Raw genomic sequence first — 19197 nt, 5'->3', positions numbered from 1 at the left:
TTGGAAAGCTTTTCCTCCTGTGAAAAACGGGCTGGATGGCGGCGAAAAGAGGAAGCTGATGCCTGCAACAGCTGACAAAAGGCAAAGGACGCTGCCACAGAGAGAAAATGCTCGGAAAAACTGGGGGCGAAAGTAGTCAGCAAAGTGGGTGGAGAAAAATCTAAAGAACATAGAAGGACGAACGGGAGGAAACCAGGGAAGTTAAGGATAGGAAGAGTGTGTGAGCAAACAAAGGGCATAAAGGCAAGCAAATATGCGGAGAGCAAAAGGCAAAGTGCGTGAAAAAAAACTGAAGTACAATTTTGGTTGAATTGTGGGCTAGTCGACGTAAGCGAAAATTCAGGGAAATGTCTCCAAAGTAAACATAACATTTTCCGAATGTCTTGAAAATCAGCCAAAAGATGCCAGCAATTTGACAACCTTCTCAAATGCCATACAACTGACCTGGACGCCGTATGCAAATTGGAACGAAAAAATCCTGAAAGGGACGATTCAAGACTAAGACATTTGGGAAGCACCTATCCAAAAAGTGAATTGTCGGGATACACTTCCAATTGAATAGCAAACCTAGAATTCTTTTTCGTTTAAAATTGCTTATTTCCAGCAACGTTTAAAAGACTGTGACCAGCTTATACTTTATATGGTATGTAACCTCATAAATGAGTTTGTTTTCATCTATCCAAGTGGTCAAAGACGATTATGCCAGCGTATGTTTATCATTATACTGCACTTGACACTTGCTAGGACCTGGTACATATGTAAATGCCTGTATACTTTACTATGCACATACCATACATACATAGATGATACACAGATGGGGGCCATGTCCAGTTCCAGTGTTGCCATGCCATGATATTAACACAAAGGCAAAACCCAAAAAGCGACGACAAACAAAACCAGCCAACCGAAGTGGAGTTGCGCTCGTCATAGCGTCATTGCCGACATCGTAGCCATCGTGTTAATGGGTTGGCGGCTGCCGACAATTTTCCACGATTTTCCACCAATCCTCCAACGATTCGCCACCCGGGCATTCGCAATAACCCCCCCCCCCCCCCCACACACACACACACACACACACACACACACACACACACACACACACATTTCTCGCCCAGAAATTCCTGATTGAGGACCATCGTCGTCGTTTGTTCCTTGAGCTCCTCATGTCCAAGTGCACTGGTGCGCGTGTGTGCAGCGCGCGCATCCTGCACTCATGCAACTCACGCATCCCGCACACTCACACACACACACAAACACCTTCGGCCAGGACATATTCACACAGTTATAGCACAGGCTCACCGATACAAAGATACAAATAGCCAGAGTGCTCCAACATTTCAATAGTTTGGCTAGCACAGTGGCCCCCAATTTTATGGCAGACGATGAAAAAGTATTCAGTTATCATCGATAACCATTCCGACCAAATCATCGATACTATCGATAATTTATAAATATTTAATGTGGGTCACTTATCAATTGAGCACTAATTAAGCTTTTCAGATCTAGAATTTATTTTAAATCATATATATTATTTGATCGTGTCTTGAAGACTTTGGCAGATAGGTAACTATCACGCCCCCTCTTCCCATTAGCGATTATGGATACTTCACTTATTAGCCAAACTCTCGATGTGTGTGAGTGCTGCCAACTTTATGTTCTTTCACTCTGTCTCCCTCCTCTCCGTGGCCATCTCCCTCGCACATCGGGGTCTAGAACAAAAGATTTTGACCAGGAGGAATTCGGAGGAGTTACCCAACCATCAACGTGTGTTGACTGGGAATCGAGTTATTATGTGATTCCCCCTCGGCTAAGTTACGTGAGTAATTCCCAATGTTCACCCATGGCAAGACCAGCTTGAAAGGGTTAAGATTGAGCCTAAGGTGGAGTGGATCACTGGCCATGATGGTTATGGCTGATGATGTTTGATTGAAAGGCAATGCAGTCGGTAAGACAGTTAAATTGCCACAGTGTTTGAGCGGAATCACTTGCAATTAAAGAGGCATTGCAGGTGGTTCGCAAAACAGACATTTTGCATTAAGCACCTAAGAACCATTCATCACTTAAATGCCGTTTAAAGTCACTTAAATTTCCCTTTTCTTAAGTGTAAACGAAATATTTAAAAATCGCCGTTAGACTGCAAGGAGGTTTTGATTTATGTATGTATACCCAAAAACTAAACTAAGCTCCCAGGGACGGGTGGGCTCAAAGGGGGTCCACAAATCAAAGTGCCCCTGGGAGGTGAGAAGTGGGTGGGGTGGGTTCCAAGAAGGAGTGTGGAGGGGAGGGGGGGGGGGGGGTGGGTGGGGGGTACTTTCTAGGGCGAGGCATTGCAACCGTCAGCTCGTCATCATAGTTGTTTGGTTGCATTTGGCTAACAAAAAGGGAGGACGGGGTCTTTGGAAAATTCCAAAGGGGGGTTTTCGGTTGGGGTGGCGAGTGGGAAAATTCAGTGCGAGAAGGTTTATCGAGGGGTCGGGGGTGTGGGAAGGGTATGGCTTTTCCTCTGTATGTAATAGACACAAAACCGAGGCTCTGAGGCTGTTTGAAAAGCTCTGTGTTGAATTGGGAGGGAGCCCCCTTTTGTTGTTGCGGGTTGCAGACTATTGGTGTTGCAGGTTGCTAGTTGCTATCGCTGTTGTTGCTGCTGCAGTTGCAGCAGTTGACTGCTTCCTGGAAGTGGGAAAACTAAACTACAACAGCAACAAAACATTTTGCTAAATACACACTGGAAATGGCAGTCTCCACTTTCCACCTCCATCGCTCTAGCTTCCTCTCTCTCTCTCCGTCTCTCTTTCTCTCTATTGCGCCCCGTCTCTTTCTGCCACAGATGCTGCATGTTGCACATTGGAAAACTAAGCCCGCCACGGAAAGTGAGAAGGTGGAAAAATACAGAGGGCGGTGAAAACAGAGCTCTCTTGCCATCAGTTCCTCTTCTATTTTCACCAAAATATAACAAAAGGCAAAAAGGAACCCAAATGGAACGACAAAAACAACAATAAAATTCCATTTTTTTTTTTTTTTTTTTTTTGGCGAATACAGATATGTGTGTATTTATGATATGAGCAGGACAAGTATGGCGAAAAACGTGATAAAGTAGGTAAAATGGAGGACAGAGATTAGCTGTTACCCGTATCCCAGTTTATTCAAATATTGGACGTCATCATCATTTTAATTTTCATTGCTTTTTCTCCAATAACTAAAGATGATCACTTACATTCAAATATGTGTTAAAGTGCTTGTTAACAGCTTACAATTTTAAAAGTGGAATTCCAAAACTCACCTGCAAAATAAAAGAAACATATAAATTTATTTTCAATATTACATTATAAATATAAACTGTTTATAACATATTTCATTGAAGATATCTCTCTCCAGAGACTATTTAAAAAGTCGAGGCATTTCAAATGATTCGAAAAGTATCCAAGAGTTGAACCCCAAGATTGCGATTTTTTTTTGTCTTGCGAGATGAACAACAATGCGAAACTGGGAGAGGGTGGAGGCATTGCTGGCTGAGGGGCAGAGGTGAGACAGATGACGACGACGACGACAGATGGTCAAGAGGAATGTATCTGTATCTGCATTTGCGGCTGCTGCCTACGGCTCGCGCATATGTGTGCTTGTCCGTGTGTATCTACAACATAACACAAATCAAAACTTGGCTGAAACTGCAGGCGGAGGCTGCTGATATGGTCACTGTTGCTATTGCTATTGCTGTTGCTGTTTGCTGCTGCAGCTTGCCCCATCGACAGCAGCAACAACGAAACTTAACTGAACTGAACTGAAGGCTGTGAGGCACATACATAACTAATAGATACATAAAGCCGTATCTTTTGGGTGAATGAACTGTAATGAGAATGTGAACCTAGGCAACAACAACTAGCGACGAGCAACCGGCAACCAGCAACCAGCAACCAGCGATGTTGTCGTCGTCTCAGCCGCAGCAACAGCAGCAACATCAGCAACAGCAGCAACATCAGCCCATTGCAAATGCCGAGAATTGCAACGCAATTAGAGGTGTTGTTGTTGTTCTGCTGCTGCTATTTTATCCTGTTGTTGTTCTCTTTGAAGTTGTTGTTGTTCCTCGTGTGGTCACTGCTGCTGTTTCTAAGTTTGTTGATGAAATTTCTATTTGCTTTTAGACTCGTTCTAATCGCTGGGTAATCCAACTTTTTATGCTTGTAAATATTTCGCTTAAATAATATTAATAATTGTTGATGAAAATAAGTGATTTTTATCAGAGAGATGGCCATTTTTAACCAAAAGCTAAAAACCATATTTACGTTCCGTTTTCAGTTCATGAATTGGAACTGCCGTGTGGAAATCTTCCAAATTAAACAGGGAGTGCAACCAGGGTTGCCACTCACCACCAAAAAGAAACTAGTGAACTTTTTGCAAGACAAAATATTGCCTGGCTGGTGCACCACACTCGCACATACACACATATATAGGAAAAATACCGACAGCAAAGGGACACGAAGAAAGCGTAAAGCAAAGGGATGAATAAAGGTGGAGACAGGGGAGTAAGATGTGGAGAAAATGGAAAAAGGTTTTTGAAACCAGGAAAATGTGCAAGGGTTATGAGTTGCCATACTCACTCTCAATTATTTAACATATTGCACAAATGCACGCAACATCAGATTATTTTGCAAAAAGGGGAAAAAGAAGGCAAAGGGCAAAGGGATAAGACGGGCGGGTCCTTCGTTGTTCATTGAAGGTAAGGAGACATTGCAAAGTGCAAAAGTTTCACAACAAAATTGAATTTTTAATTCGCTTTGCACACAAACCAAATAAAAGAGGGAAACACAAAAGAAAAGTAGTGAGGGGGAGCAGTAAAAGTTTAAAAACATCAAAAGCAGATGGTATATAAACATATATTTTGCCCAAAAACTTCTATTGTAACCCAACATTTGCAACACACTCACAAAAACTTAAGTTTTTTTTGCAAATTTTTAACAAGAGATTGAAAATAAATTGTAAAATGTAAAATTTTCTCATGAACCCCAGAATATCATATGAATACTTTATGTTTGTATTCATTTCCTAAATAGAATCATAAAAGGAACGGTGAGCGTTGAAAAATGTTACAAAGGAGTGCGTCTTTAAAGGTGTAGGATGTGTCCTGCGTCTAAAATACATCTATTCCTAGTTTTAAGTTTCCTAAAAGTAATTATTTCATTCCGCGCCAAATGCCGTTCTTCAAGAAACCAACCGAATAAGTATGCTCCAAAAAGGAGGCTGCTAAATCGGGGAAAGCTTGTCGCGGAAAAGTGAAAGAAGGAAATGCGATTGAGGGAAACTAACAAGGAGCTGAGCTGCCGATACATGGCGGATACACACAGTGGAGGCATAGATGTGCTCTATGTACCAGAAACGAATGCCGCCGCCATCGCCATCGCCATCGCCACCGCCAACACCAGATACATATGTATGTGTATGTACGTATATCTGCATCTGCATCCGCATCCGCATCTGGAGCCGAGAGCAGTCTGTATCTGTATCTGTATATCTGCATCTGTAGCCGCGCCACAGGGGGGGCCGAGATCGGGCGGATGCGGGGCTTATAACTATGTGCAAAGTGCCGGGGAAATGGAATAGCCTGTAGCCTGTAGCCTGTATAACCTCTGCCTGGGCAATGTTTCGATGGTTTCGGACCCCGCACCTATTAGTGCCGCCCACAATATCCAGCCATCTATCCATCCCACCCATTCCATTCCATCCCATTCCATTCCATCCCATTCTAAGTTCTCCGTGCTCTCAAAACTAACTGGTTGCCACTGGAGGCATCCGGCTGAAATGCGTCGAGCTGCGTTGCGATGCAGTCGCCGAGCCACCGAGGCACTACACTAAGCCACCCAGCCACAGAGCCGCCCACCCACAAAAGGGGCAGGAGCAGAAGCAGGACACACGGAGATGAGCACGTGAGTTGGTACAGAGGCCAAAGTGTTGACATGAAAGTATACAGTAGGACTTTCCTAAGTTAGCCAATAATACTAGCTAAAGCACGCAGTGTTAATTCGAAGGACGATTAATATTGGGTGAGTTCTTAAGCTGCATGGGAAGAATGGACTTCAGACCGATCTCAAAACCAACAAATTGTCGTGAATTCTACAGTGGAAGAGCACATCATCGTGTACATGCGTACTGCTCCAGTAATATTTAAGCATAACAATGATAACCATTTAGCAATAATTACCCCCCCCCCAAAAACCGCAACAAAGCCCCCTTGAAGCCCCCCGCATAGCATCACAGTGAAGCCTCGCTGAGGCATCAGCCCTAATCCGCTAATTTTCAATTGCCAAATCCATGCGAAAATCGTAATCTCCGTGCTGTGAATATGGCTTATATATGTTGGATGCATCTCTGTCGTTTGGGGGTTTTATGACTGGCAAATGTTGGACAAACACTGAGGAGACCACAGAGTTGTACATACAGAACGGGCGACAGGCGTCGAGGGAAGTTTATAAATGTTTCAGACTACTTGACAACGGGCAGAAAGTGTATATTATGTATTTAGGACTAGTGGTGCACATTTCAGATTGAATGCCGTAGGCTGCTTGTAAAAATTGAAATATGTTATAAAAGCAGAAGTTTTAAAACCGCCCTCGCCTCATTATAAATGTGTGCTTTTGAGCGAACGAGCGAGTGTGTCTGTGTGTGTGCACACACACATCTCTGTGGGTGTGGGTACCTCCTTTATAAGCAAACAAAATGCAATTATATAAATATGTATAATGCGATGGCCAACGATTCTCATTATACAAAAGCCACACTTACATGCACACACACGCTTGAATTATGGCAAGTGTGTGTGTGTGTGTGCGTTGAGCAGCATATACTTAACTCATATTATATTAGTTCCTGGTCTATATGTCAGCGCCTCCCCCTCATTTATGTACATAGAACATATACATATTTATGTATATACATGTAAGATTGTTTATTATTATTAATTTAATTATTAGTTTAATTCTAAATGCGGTAATTATATAAAGTATTCTTAGTTTGTGACCGAACGACTGCTGCTGAGAACTCGACTGACTGCTACGCTGACTTCCACCCAACTCCACTGCTGCCTTGCGATCGTTCCTTCGATGACTGATTGTCGATAACTTCCATTTCCGACAATCATGTTGCTGCTCAACAGCGCTGCCAACCGGGTTGTTGCCAGCCTTCAGCCTTACTCCATGTTACATTCGGCCCTCCTGATCATCATCATCCGACCCGGATGACAATAGGTCTGCATTTTCGGCTATGTACTTCCACAACTTCATGTTGTCACAGCTGGTGGATGTGACATTGGGTCCTTCGACGTTTGCTGCTTTTTTAACGTCATATCTGCCATTGTCTTTGACTCCTGTGACTTCGTATGGACCTAAATACCCGCTTGCCATCTTGCGGCCAGCTACAAATTGGGTCCTTTTAATTGCAACCAGATCACCTGCTTTGTATTTGTATTCAGCTCGGCGCTTTTTGTCGTAATTGCGCTTGTAGTCCTTCTGCGCCTGCTCGATGTTGCGTTTTACCAGCTGTCTCATCTCATAGCGGTCCTCGTTGAATTGACAGACCACTTCTTCTTGGAGCAGTTCCAGTAACCGATCCTCAACTCGGGTGTACATCTTGGTGCCAAACATGACCTCAAATGGTGACAGCTTCAGTGATGAATGCACGTGACAGTTGATCGCCTTTTGTACCTCAGGCACATATTTGTACCACTTCGACGGTTCGTCTGAAGACAGCTTTGATATTATTGCCAAAATTAAACGATTTACTCGTTCTATCTGGCCGTTGCCTCTGGCCACTCCAGTAGTTGTGCAGACGTGTTCCACGTTATGGCTGCTCATAAATTGTTCGAACGCACCACTCGTAAAGGCCGTTCCTTTGTCGCTAACAATTCGCTTAGGGAAACCAAAAATGTTTGACCAGTCGGTCAGCCTCTTGACCACTTCTTCCTGTCCGGTTGATTTGGTTGGGAATAACCAGACAAACTTTGAAAACGCATCGACTGTTGCCAGAATGTATTTATACTGTTTGGCCGATGAATCCATTGGCCCCAAATGATCGATGTGTAGTGTGTGCAACGGTGCGTCTCCTTTATCTATGCAATTTAGATATCCCTCCTGCTTTCCCAACTTTTTGCTGTGGATGATACATTTTATACAGTTAGAAATTAGCTTTTTTACCTTGTATTCCAAATGAGGAATAAAAAATTGCTGCTGTATGCTATGCATCGTCTTTTGCAACGACGAATGGCCCACTTCATGTGCGCTTTGAATCACCTCCCTCTCCATTAGTGCAGGGACAACCAGTAGTTCATTGCCATTGACCATACTATACAACAGGCCACCTTTTAGCTTGTAGGGTTGGAATAGACGATCTTTTAGAATTTCCAGGATTGCTCTAATTGAATCATCGTTCTGCTGCGACTTTTTAATACGTGCTGTCAACTCGGATGTTATCATCATGCATGCTTGGGGATGGCGGCTTAAAAAATCAACGTGTCTCATTCTTTCTCCTGCACGATGTTCGGGTTGAAAATTAAAATCCTGCATATAGAGAATCCATGGGCCAACTTCTCTTGGGACATCTGCTTTTTTTGTTGTCTGTTTAAATGCGACACAGTCCGTGACGAGCTTGAAAGGGACTCCCAATAAATAGTGTCTGAACTTTTTCAGAGCTAAGTATGCGGCTTTTACTTCAAGGTAGTAACTATGACGATTTGATTCGGCTTTTGTAGTTTTTCTGCTCCAAAAGCAGACTGGGTGAAAACTGCCTTCGAACTTCTGCAATAAAACGGCTCCTAACCCGTCCTTAGAGGCATCTGTATGAAGTTCGGTTTCTGCTTCTCGTGAGTAGATCCTCAATACTGGTTCGTTTACCAGAATCTCTTTCAGCTTATTCACCGACTGCTGCTCTACTGGTCCAATGTTGAAAATGGCATCTTTTTTTAATAGGTCCGTCAGTGGTCTCGCAATTTGGGCGTATCCAGGTATGAATTTTCTGAAGAATCCTGTGAGACCCAGAAATCCTTGAACGGCTTTTACATTCTGAGGTGTTCCAAAGGAATTCACTGCTGATGTTTTCTCTTTTCCAGGGCATATTTGTCCACCTTCGATAATATGTCCCAGGAAATGAATTCGCCTCTGCATAAAGTTGCACTTCTTCCATTTTATTTTTAGACCAAATTCTGCAGCTCTCTTAAGTACCATTTCCGTCTTTTCCATGCATTCTTCTGGGGTAGCGGCATATACAATTATGTCATCCATATATAGCTGCATTATATTGGAATTAATTAGTTCTTGAAAAATAAATTGAACGAACCGTATAAACGCTGCTGGGGAATTCTTAAAACCAAAGGGCGCTTTGTTAAACTCGAATAAGCCTTCTCGGGTAACAAATGCTGTGTACGGCTTGCTGGCTTCTTCTACGGCCACATGAAAAAATCCGTTCTGTAAGTCCATGGTTGTAAACCATTTGGCACTCTGCAGTTTTTCAAGCACCTCCTCCATTATGGGTACCGGAAAACAATCCATCAGAACCATGGTGTTCAATTTTCTATAGTCCACGCAAACGCGTAGGGTACCATCCTTTTTCTTGACAACGACTATGCGACTGGCAACATTTGATGTAGATTTACGGACGATTGACTGCTCGACCCATTCCTCTACCTGCTTCTTTACAGCTATAGCTTCTTCTTCAGATAGTCGGGTGTGTCCATGGCGAAAGGGTTTAATCACGCCATCAGGAATAATTTTGAGTTCGACTGGACATTGCTTTATCTGCTTGGGTGGTGTTTCGTATGTTCTCTCTATCATGCGTTCAACGTCTTCTCGGTATTGTGGTGCAACTGTAAAAGAAGATTCTTCACAAATATTAAACATTTGGGAATACTCAACCGCTTGTTTTTTATCTGCTTCCAGGTCAAGAAAAGTATAGCCTTCTGCACTACAGATAAGACGAAACTTGCTGATAAAATCGTGTCCCACTATTCCATCGCAACTGAATTTAGAATCGTGGACGACTAAAACGTTGTGGCTTGCTTCCACCTGGTCGGTCTTGATTAATGCTCTGAAGCATCCAATCGGCTGTGTTGAGGCATTTCCCAAACCTCGCAATACTGTTGCAGTGCGGTTTAAATCAACATCTTTCATCTTCTTGAATATAGCTTCTTTAATTATGGTCACATCTGATCCTGTGTCCACCAGACAGTTGATGATAATCCCATTTATGATTACTGGCTTTGTTCGTGCACTATCAACGTGAATGCGCATGCTGTTTACTTTTTCCGGACACTTGCTTGAGATATGGCCCTCTTGATTACAGCTGAAACATTTGGTAGGAAGTGTACAATCCTTTCGTTTGTGTTCCCTCGAACCACAGTTGAAGCAGTGATCTGCTTTTACACCTTGTGTAATTTGCTTTGGTTTTGGTTGAATATTCGGCTTGTCAACAATATTCAGACTCTCGTAGATTTCGAATTCTTGCTTTAATTCCTTAAGAGTTTTACAACGGAGCATAGCACCCTTATACTCCTTTTTAATGTCGAGGCCGTTTACGATATGAGTTATCAAAGCAACTGTTTCAACTTCACCTAAGGCTGCTATTTTCTTCATTTGTAACAAATAGTCGTGTAGAGTCTCCTCCCTCTTCTTCTTCCTGTCTTGCAACTTTTTGTGAATAACGGCGCTATTATAGCTGCCTGAAAATTCTTCAATTAGTAACTCTTTGAGTTCAGTGTATCCACTGACACATTCAGATTCTAAGAAAAGTTCTGCTGATCCAATCATCTTACTTCTGGCTTGAACATATTTTTGTTTCTCCGAAAGTTCATATGCCTCGGCATTTTTCTCAAAAATTTCAAACCATTTTTTAATAGGAATTGATTTGCCATCACAGTCACTTACAACTTTTTCAAATTTTTCTGCAGCGATAATTACTTGCCCCTCTTGTTTAGATTTTGCCAACATGCTCTGGGTTAGAGTATTCATCATTTGTTCAAATTTCTCTTCGACTTTAGCACTAGCGTCTTTATTCTGCTTCTTTGCCTCTGCTTCTCCTACAGGCGCCAACTTTTGATCTTCTTCGTTCATTTTTTCTTTTCTGCTTTCGTCCTCGCTTTCGTTCTCTAGAATTGCTTGTATTTGGTCGGTGTTAAGTTTTTTATTTGTAGGTGGTGTACGTGTGAACATTCCGCGACAAGGCACTAACACCAGCAAACAACGACAATGTTCTAACGGCGCGACGGTAGTCGATTTTGCAGACGGCGCCACCGGTTAAAAGACAAATTTTGATTTTCGTTAGAAACGAATTTCACCACCTTTGCAATTTAATTGTTTTAAATTCCACAACAGCAAAACGACTTGAGTCTGTATGAGTTCAACCGATTTTTTCAACTTTCAATGCAGTAGACGTAGCCATAACTTTACAACTTTAAAGACTAAATCCACGCACACGACAATTTCAACTTTATCAGTTCTCTCTAGCAGCTTTCCCGACTTTTACCGACTTGTGTTCAAACAAAATCTGTACAACTGATTTTTCCAACTTTAAATGCAATAGATATAGCCACAACTTTACAACTTTTAAAGACTATATCCACGCACACAACAATGTCTTTTTTCTTTAAACAACTGCACCTTCATATAACCGATTTAGGACTGGACGAGCCCCCATGTAAGATTGTTTATTATTATTAATTTAATTATTAGTTTAATTCTAAATGCGGTAATTATATAAAGTATTCTTAGTTTGTGACCGAACGACTGCTGCTGAGAACTCGACTGACTGCTACGCTGACTTCCACCCAACTCCACTGCTGCCTTGCGATCGTTCCTTCGATGACTGATTGTCGATAACTTCCATTTCCGACAATCATGTTGCTGCTCAACAGCGCTGCCAACCGGGTTGTTGCCAGCCTTCAGCCTTACTCCATGTTACATACATATATACATATTTAGCTCAAATTATTGCAGGCAGCTTCTAATCTGTTCGCAAATGCCTACCGCCCTTTCCCGCCCCCCCTTCAACCGACCAAATATGCAAATTAACCAAATTAAAAAGTCGAACATGTTTTACACGGCCATTCGGCTCACGCACTTAACCTATTGATTCGCTGCAAATAAAACTGCACAGCACATGACAATCATAGGGTTAATTACCTAAGGCATACGAAAGTTTAAAGCAGATTATAATCTTTACTAAGCAAACATAACGCGTGAACCCATAACGTTTACCTGATATTTCGTAAATATTCTAATGCAATCATTTCGCATACGATTATTATTATATATAACCCACAACTCACTGCTTCACATCACCCTCATTAACGTATTTTTACATGCTTCGCTGTCAACATACACGGCGTATGCGTAATACTGATTGAGCACCTTAAAAATGCATCAATTTTTCATGCTCCAAGACTGCGTTTCTTGGCAGCACCAAAACTTCGCACAGCGGGGCCAAGCTGCATTTACCGACGATGATGAGGATGTAAAATTTAAATAAATTACAAATATATAACCAAAAAGAAAACAAACCTAAAGCAATAGCAAAATGAAGATGGGTGGCTGCTGGAAATGGCAAAAAAAAAAAAAAGAAAAAAAAATGGGAAAAATAAGGCTAAGGGTGTTATGCGTGGGCAGCCCCGCCCCATTTTCTCCCTCCTCGCCCAGCTGACGCCCACTCGAAGTATATAAAAACGAAACATGCTGAAAATTCTTACATAAGCACGAAGAGAAGACTCTCAAGGGGCGTAGGAAAAACAGGGACATTGCGAGGGAAGTGCTTTTGCGCACCACCCAGCCCCTACCAAAAATGTTTCTCGCAGTGTTTGTGTGAGCTGCATACATTAACAACAACAGCAACAACAAAAGCAGTGCCAGCCACCGTAAATATTGAAAAATTCCATATCCGTTGTGATGTCAACTCATAAAAAAAAAAAAAAACCGGCAGATGGCGGCACCGACGAATGCGAATCCCCTTGGAAAACCCAACCGATCCAAAATCCTCTCTATAAAATACACCCATCCCACACCTCTCTCCTTTCTCCTTTGTAACAGCACAAGAAAAAGCGAGAAATAAGCAAAATAAAATGAAAAAAGTACGTGCATATACATATGTATAGAGAGAAGGAACATACATATATGGTATTGTCCTCTAGGGGGCGCCAGTGAGCCGCAGTTGTCGTCGCCTTTTGTGGACATCAAAAGCCTAAAATCTCCCGAAAACCCCAACCCAGTTCTAGGATACATATTACACCACACTTTTCCATCGCTCAAAAGCTCCGTAGAGCAAATTTCACTCTAAACGAAACATTTCCACCTGATTACTTAATCAAATTGATCCACTAGTTTTGAATATATTCAATTAAGATGAGAGATAAAAAGCAAAGGATTGTAAACATATATGCTGGTATGATTTCAAAATATTCAAAGGTTAAATAAATGCTTATTTTAATGTCTTTTAAAATTTCGGGAACAATTCTGGAACCACTTGTATCTGAGAAGAGTGAATAAATTTAAAAAATATACAAACATTGGCATTTGTTGTTAGAAGTATATGATGTTTAATTTAATTTCTTAAATCTATTCTTTAATGTGACCCAGATTCTGCTATTTAATCTTTAGGTCAACCTAAAACGTCTAGAATTTCATATCTTGCAACAGTGCTTAATTTCCTAGCATTCATTTAAGGTTTTTTTTTTGAATCGCACTTGAACTCGGTCTACCAGCTTTTCTTTACCCTTTTTTTTTTCTCTACCTCTTATCTTCTGTTAAGTAACAGTCATTTTTGGAGAGACGTGTCGTTTTAACAGCTCAACGAAAGAAAAAAGTACTTTTGCATTTTAGGTCAGGTCGCACTCGCAAAATCTATGCAGCAGCAGCGACGCATGACTAGTTTTGCCTTTTTCTCCCCATCTTCTTTTTGTTCGCTTCTTTCTCCGCCTCCTTTTCTAGCTCGCCCCTCTTCTTTGGCCTTTTCTTCTGTTGTCGTGAGCTGGCAGCGTATAATTTTCATGGCAAGTTCATTGAACTTGCGAATTTTTTTCACCTTACTTCGAATTTTTTGTTTTTTTGTGGTGTATTTAATTTTTTTTCATCGGAATGGTCAAGAATTATGTGGCAGTATAAGAAGTAGCCGGAGAAGATTAAGAGCTAGAGAAAAGAGAATTTAGGGTTTCTAGCTGTGCCACTCAGGCTTCAATATTTTGATCAGTTTTCTCTATAAAGAATGGCCATTTCAGGCCACAACATACAACATACAGATATTTATGTGTATAAAGAAGAAATATGTTATATGTTTTAATATTACATGAAAAATGCTTATTCAATTGACCATTTTTATTTTCCTTTCAATCACGATTCTCTTTTGATTTTATTTACTAACCTTTAAGCGGCTCATTTTCCGCTGTTTTACCACAGGCATCTCGTTGTTTCTTTACTTTTCTCGCCGCCTCTTTTTATTTCTTTCTCTAGTTTTGTTTGTTTTTTTTTTTTTTTGTTGGTGCTTTCTGCTTTTGATTTCGAAATTCCAGCTTTTCTTGGATTCCCTATTTTAATGTATTTATTTAACACGAACTTGTGATCTTTGCTTTATTCACTACTTATGTGGGGATCTAACAATTTGTATTTTATTTTACACATTGTTTTATTTTTTATTATCTTTATTCTTTCAACTTGAATTTCATAATTTTATTTTATTTTAATTCCACTTTTTTGGAGCAAGTTGGTTTTTGTGGCACACGTTTTTCACGGATTTCATTTCATATTTTAAATTTCCCTAGTTTCTTGTTGTATACTTGTTCTAATAGACTTTTGCACTATCAAGCACTGCACGGAAAAAAAATTTGTTCAAAAAAATCAGAAGAGAAATTGCATTTTCTGCAATGGCCTTTCGCTCTTTTCCGTTAGCTTCCTTCGCTTCTTTTGTTCTCGTGCTCTCTTCGTCGCGCCGATGACAACAACAAGCGGTGATGCGATTACGATAACGATAACAGCGGCTAAAACAGAAACTCCATTGAGGCGTGGAAAAGTGTGGAAATGTGCGCCGCTGTAAAACCACTGTTCCGTCTTCTCTTCGCTTTTAGTTGCCAGTCCGTTTTGTGGCTTATTTTTGCCGGATTTTCTTTTTGCAACTTCTTCTGCTTTACCGACGTCCCTCGGGCTTTGCTCCGCTTTCTCTGACTGCTTCTTAGTCTTCTTCGTCTGCTGGTTTTCCCCCTCTTGGCTGTTTTTGTTGTTGTTGCTTAGAAGGCGAAAAATCGGAAAAGGCAAACAGGACAACTGCGATAAACGACAACGAGAACGAACCGCTTACAACTGCCGGTGAACGTCGCCAAAAACGCAGCTTCGACGTCCTCTGTCGCTGCCTCTACCGCAGCCGCTGCTGACGTTGACTGCGGCAGCGAGACCTCGCTGCCGAAAAGCTGTTGTTTTTGTTGCCCTTTTTTTTAGATATCCTTGGAAAAATCCTTACTCTTGTTTCTGGACCTCTTATTCTACGCAACTTTTATGTTTGAAAATGAACGTAATTTCCAACACACGTATGGATGTGTGTAAATAAAAATCGATTTTGGTCACTTATTGTTTAATACAATCTTTGATCAACTTTACTTATTAGTTGTGTTTAAAATAATAATACTTTCAGTCAATATTGTATAGTTTTAAGAAAAGTAAATCATTAAACGTTTATGAAAGGATTTGCTTGTTAGACAATATATTTTTGTGGTATAGAATGTGTGGATTAATGTTTAAAGATCGTCAATATCACACACATATTCTAATTTTTGATTTACTTATATTTTTGTATTGTTATATTATGATGACGTTACAATTTAAAATAATAGTAAATAAATTTGAGTAAATATCATTTTGATTTTCTAATCTTTTATATTCGTTTGGACTTTCCTTGAAAGAAAAATAAACAGGAGGAACGGCGACGTCGACGCTGGCAGAGCGAACAGCGCCCGACCTACGACCACATTAAAAGAGAGAGCGAAAGAGAGGGCGAGAGAGCGCGAGGAAGAGTAAAGCTAAAAGAATGGCAAAAAAAAAGGGAGAGAGAGAGACAGCAGGCGAAACGTCAGTGGCAATGTTAGTAACATGCGGAAGTGCATTGCACGCTGTTATTTTCGCTTTCTGTTTTCCCGCTGTTATCGATATCTCGTTATGGGCCGCCGATATTTGAAAAGCATTTCGCAGTCAGCGAAATAGCAATGCTTGTACATTTATCACCAGATATGGCTAGTAACAAATTTTACAGGTATACCGTATATTAAACCAATTATTTAAATTTTCAAACAAAAATTTTTTGAATATTAGTGCCACTTTTGCTATTTAAACGGACTTTCTCCGCTGAATCTTCTGTCAGCTGTTCTTTCATTTGCACTTTCATACCAATACACTTAAAAATAAAGAACAGAGACGTGGCAGAATGCAAAAAGGAAAGCATCAGTGCCCGAAAAAAACCAAATAGACCAAAAAAAAAAAAAAAAAAAAGAGGGTGGGGAAAGTTGGTGGTGTACGGGCATTTCGAGAGTTGCTCAGGTGGGTGGTGCGAATATGCCTATGTATTTGTCCGTGGTCCCATCTTTATGTGCTTTTATGTACAGCTAGTGCCGTGCATATATGTATTGGCTGTGCTTGTGTGTGTGTGACGAAATGTTGTCAACAACAACAACATGCTGCAGCGACAAGGTGAGGACCATATGTGTGTCTGTGGTAGTGCTGCGATTAAGTCCTACACTGACAAAAAAAAGGGGGTGATACCATGCTATTGAATCAAATCGAATCCACAAATAGATTCCAAGTTGTAGTCCAAGGTACAATAAGGTTCTAAATTAAAAAAAAAAAACGCCCTGAGTTAGGGTCATTGAGTTGCTTTCAATATGAATTGAATACAAACTGCCTGGGCGATTTGTTTTGGTGTGTGCGCCATAGAAGAGCAGCTCAGAAGTGGGTGTAATATAGGGGTGGGGTGGTGAACAACAAGGGTTGGGTGGCTACCATACCACATCTTCCCCCACCAAACAACACAACCCCATCATAGGATCCAACACTCACAGAAACTCACACACACACCGCTTTGCATTATCCCAACAATTTTACCCATTTTACTCCCAATTTCTCTGTTTCTCTTATTCTCTCTTCACCCATCCGCCGATGCTAATTTATTTTCGCTTTTTTCCACATTTTCATACCTCCTCTTGCGCTTCAAAGCGGCACAAAGCCAAGAAAGAAGTGCAAAAAAGAAAACATTAAGGGGCAAAAACTTCGGAAAAGCATCTGCAACAACAACTGCATCTGCATGTGCATCTCGAAGAAACAAGAAAAGTTCCAAAGTGCAATAACCGTTTGCCATTAACCCTTCGACGGCCCCAGGGGCCAGCCCATTGACAGCCAATCGCGGCGATCTATGCGACGTCATACACAGCGACAATTTGGGGCCGATCAAGGGGGCCACCTCGATAATGGCGAACCAAATTGAAAAGAAGCTACATAGCCCAGGCAATTTATACGACATAACATACTTTGTATTCGTTCATATAAATAAATAAATAAATTCTACAATATCATTCGCACTTACCCTCACTCCAGTAATTCGAGACTCCAGAAGCTCGAGTTTCCGCGGATTTAGTGAAGTTTGAAATTGATCCATTACTTTGTGATTATAAGCGCCGATAGGAATTTGGTTTTTTTGTTTTCGATTCAGATATAAAAGTTTTTCTGAAATTTGTTTAGCTCGTGGTTGGTTTAGTTATTCAATATTTTGATATTGATCGATTGCAAATGTCGGCAACGAGTGCGACAAGATTTGTCAGAGCCATGGCAATAATAAAGTGACAAATTCATCTGAAAAAATTAATAAATAACAATTTAATATCACTAATTGCCACATGCATATTTTTAGCACGCACTGTGTGGCTTATATAAAGGCCCCTATCTAAAGGCATTTCATCTTATCAACGTTTTTGTTTTGCTCATAGCGGCAAACAAGAAATTACCAAATATGTATTGTATTATCAATTGAGTTTCAGTGAAATAACTGTGTGTGCTATAATTGAATACAAGCAGGGGTTTTGCCAAAACCTGGCCATGTTTAGGTATTTCATTAAAAACACGCTCATCAATTACACTTTTATAATTGAAAAACCTGGCGTCCTTTTAAATAAAATACGCATTTATTGGGAAATCTCTCAATATGATTTAAACAACATTTCAGCCTGCCTAAGGGTTAATGTTCCAAGATGAAATCCCAATAGGTTTTAGTCCGAATCTTTCCCTTTTCCGTCTTCTTGGCGCTTTTGTTGTTGCCCTGCCTGCGCTTTAGAGATCGGCATCTCGAATCTCCGATTGGAGTGAGGTTTTTTGTTATTTTCCTTTTGCACTCGCCGAGAAAATGCAGGCCAAAGAGCGAGTCTGATAGCGGAAAGGAGCAAAATGAACGACCCAACAACTAGCCGTACTAATTGGCATACACACATGCCACGCCTCCTACTGCTCCTAAGCGCACACACACACACACACACATGTGCATAAGTTTTCTAAATTGTTACCGGTGCCAATTTGTTTTTGCGAGTGTATTTATTTGAATTTACTTTTATTCGCGTGAATGTGTGTGAGTGCGAGAAAATTAAATCGCCGGCTGAGATAAAATAAAAGTCACTACAACAATAACAACAATGCTATTCACTCGCCTCTCGCTCGCACACGCTTCGCTTTTCGTTTGCTTTGCGTTGCCTTTTTTTTCGTTGTTCCCCCCCTCACCCCACCGTTTTTGCACACAACGCTGCGAGGTTAAGTTTGCGATTTTAGGAATTGTACGATTTCTACGGCTTTTCCGACATCGACATCACATTTAGAGGAACGAGAGGTGTTTACCATGCCATTTGGTGTGGCGAGCATATATCTTCCGCTTCCGATCGGATCGGCGATTGTCTTAAACTTTCAGAGGCTGCAACTATAGCTTTTTGTTGTTCTTTTTTTTCTTTCGCTTTTGTTTCTTTGGGATTTGGGTTTGTGGCGTGGCACTGTCGGCACGGCACTTAAGGGTTAAGGTTAAGGGCCAATCGCCATGATTCCTAAATGTGTTTACTTCGGTTTTCCACAGCCGATTTTTGTCTATTTTCACAGTAAAAAAAATATTCACAATATTCACACGAACGCACACACGCAGAAATGGCCTAAAAATATACTGTAAGTT

At 41.0% G+C, this 19197-nt stretch overlaps 1 protein-coding gene across 1 annotated transcript in view; it reads right to left on the bottom strand.

The window, feature by feature from the left end:
- The window catches only part of LOC6612570 (neurogenic protein mastermind), a 60298-nt gene extending 41137 nt beyond the window's left edge, over positions 1-19161 (bottom strand). The window contains exons 1-2 of the mRNA XM_032725006.1: positions 18876-19161; positions 17581-17846 (exon numbers count right to left, since the gene is read on the bottom strand). Coding sequence (XP_032580897.1) covers positions 17581-17652 — 72 coding nt within the window. The 5' untranslated portion in view covers positions 17653-17846; positions 18876-19161. The remainder of the gene's footprint in view (positions 1-17580; positions 17847-18875) is intronic.
- Between the last annotated feature and the right edge of the window lie 36 nt (positions 19162-19197).

The sequence above is a fragment of the Drosophila sechellia genome, chromosome X, assembly GCF_004382195.2.
Source record: "Drosophila sechellia strain sech25 chromosome X, ASM438219v1, whole genome shotgun sequence".
NCBI lineage: Eukaryota > Metazoa > Arthropoda > Insecta > Diptera > Drosophilidae > Drosophila > Drosophila sechellia.
The sequence above is the reverse complement of the archived record's forward strand: the minus strand, read 5'-3'. Positions and strand labels throughout refer to the sequence as shown.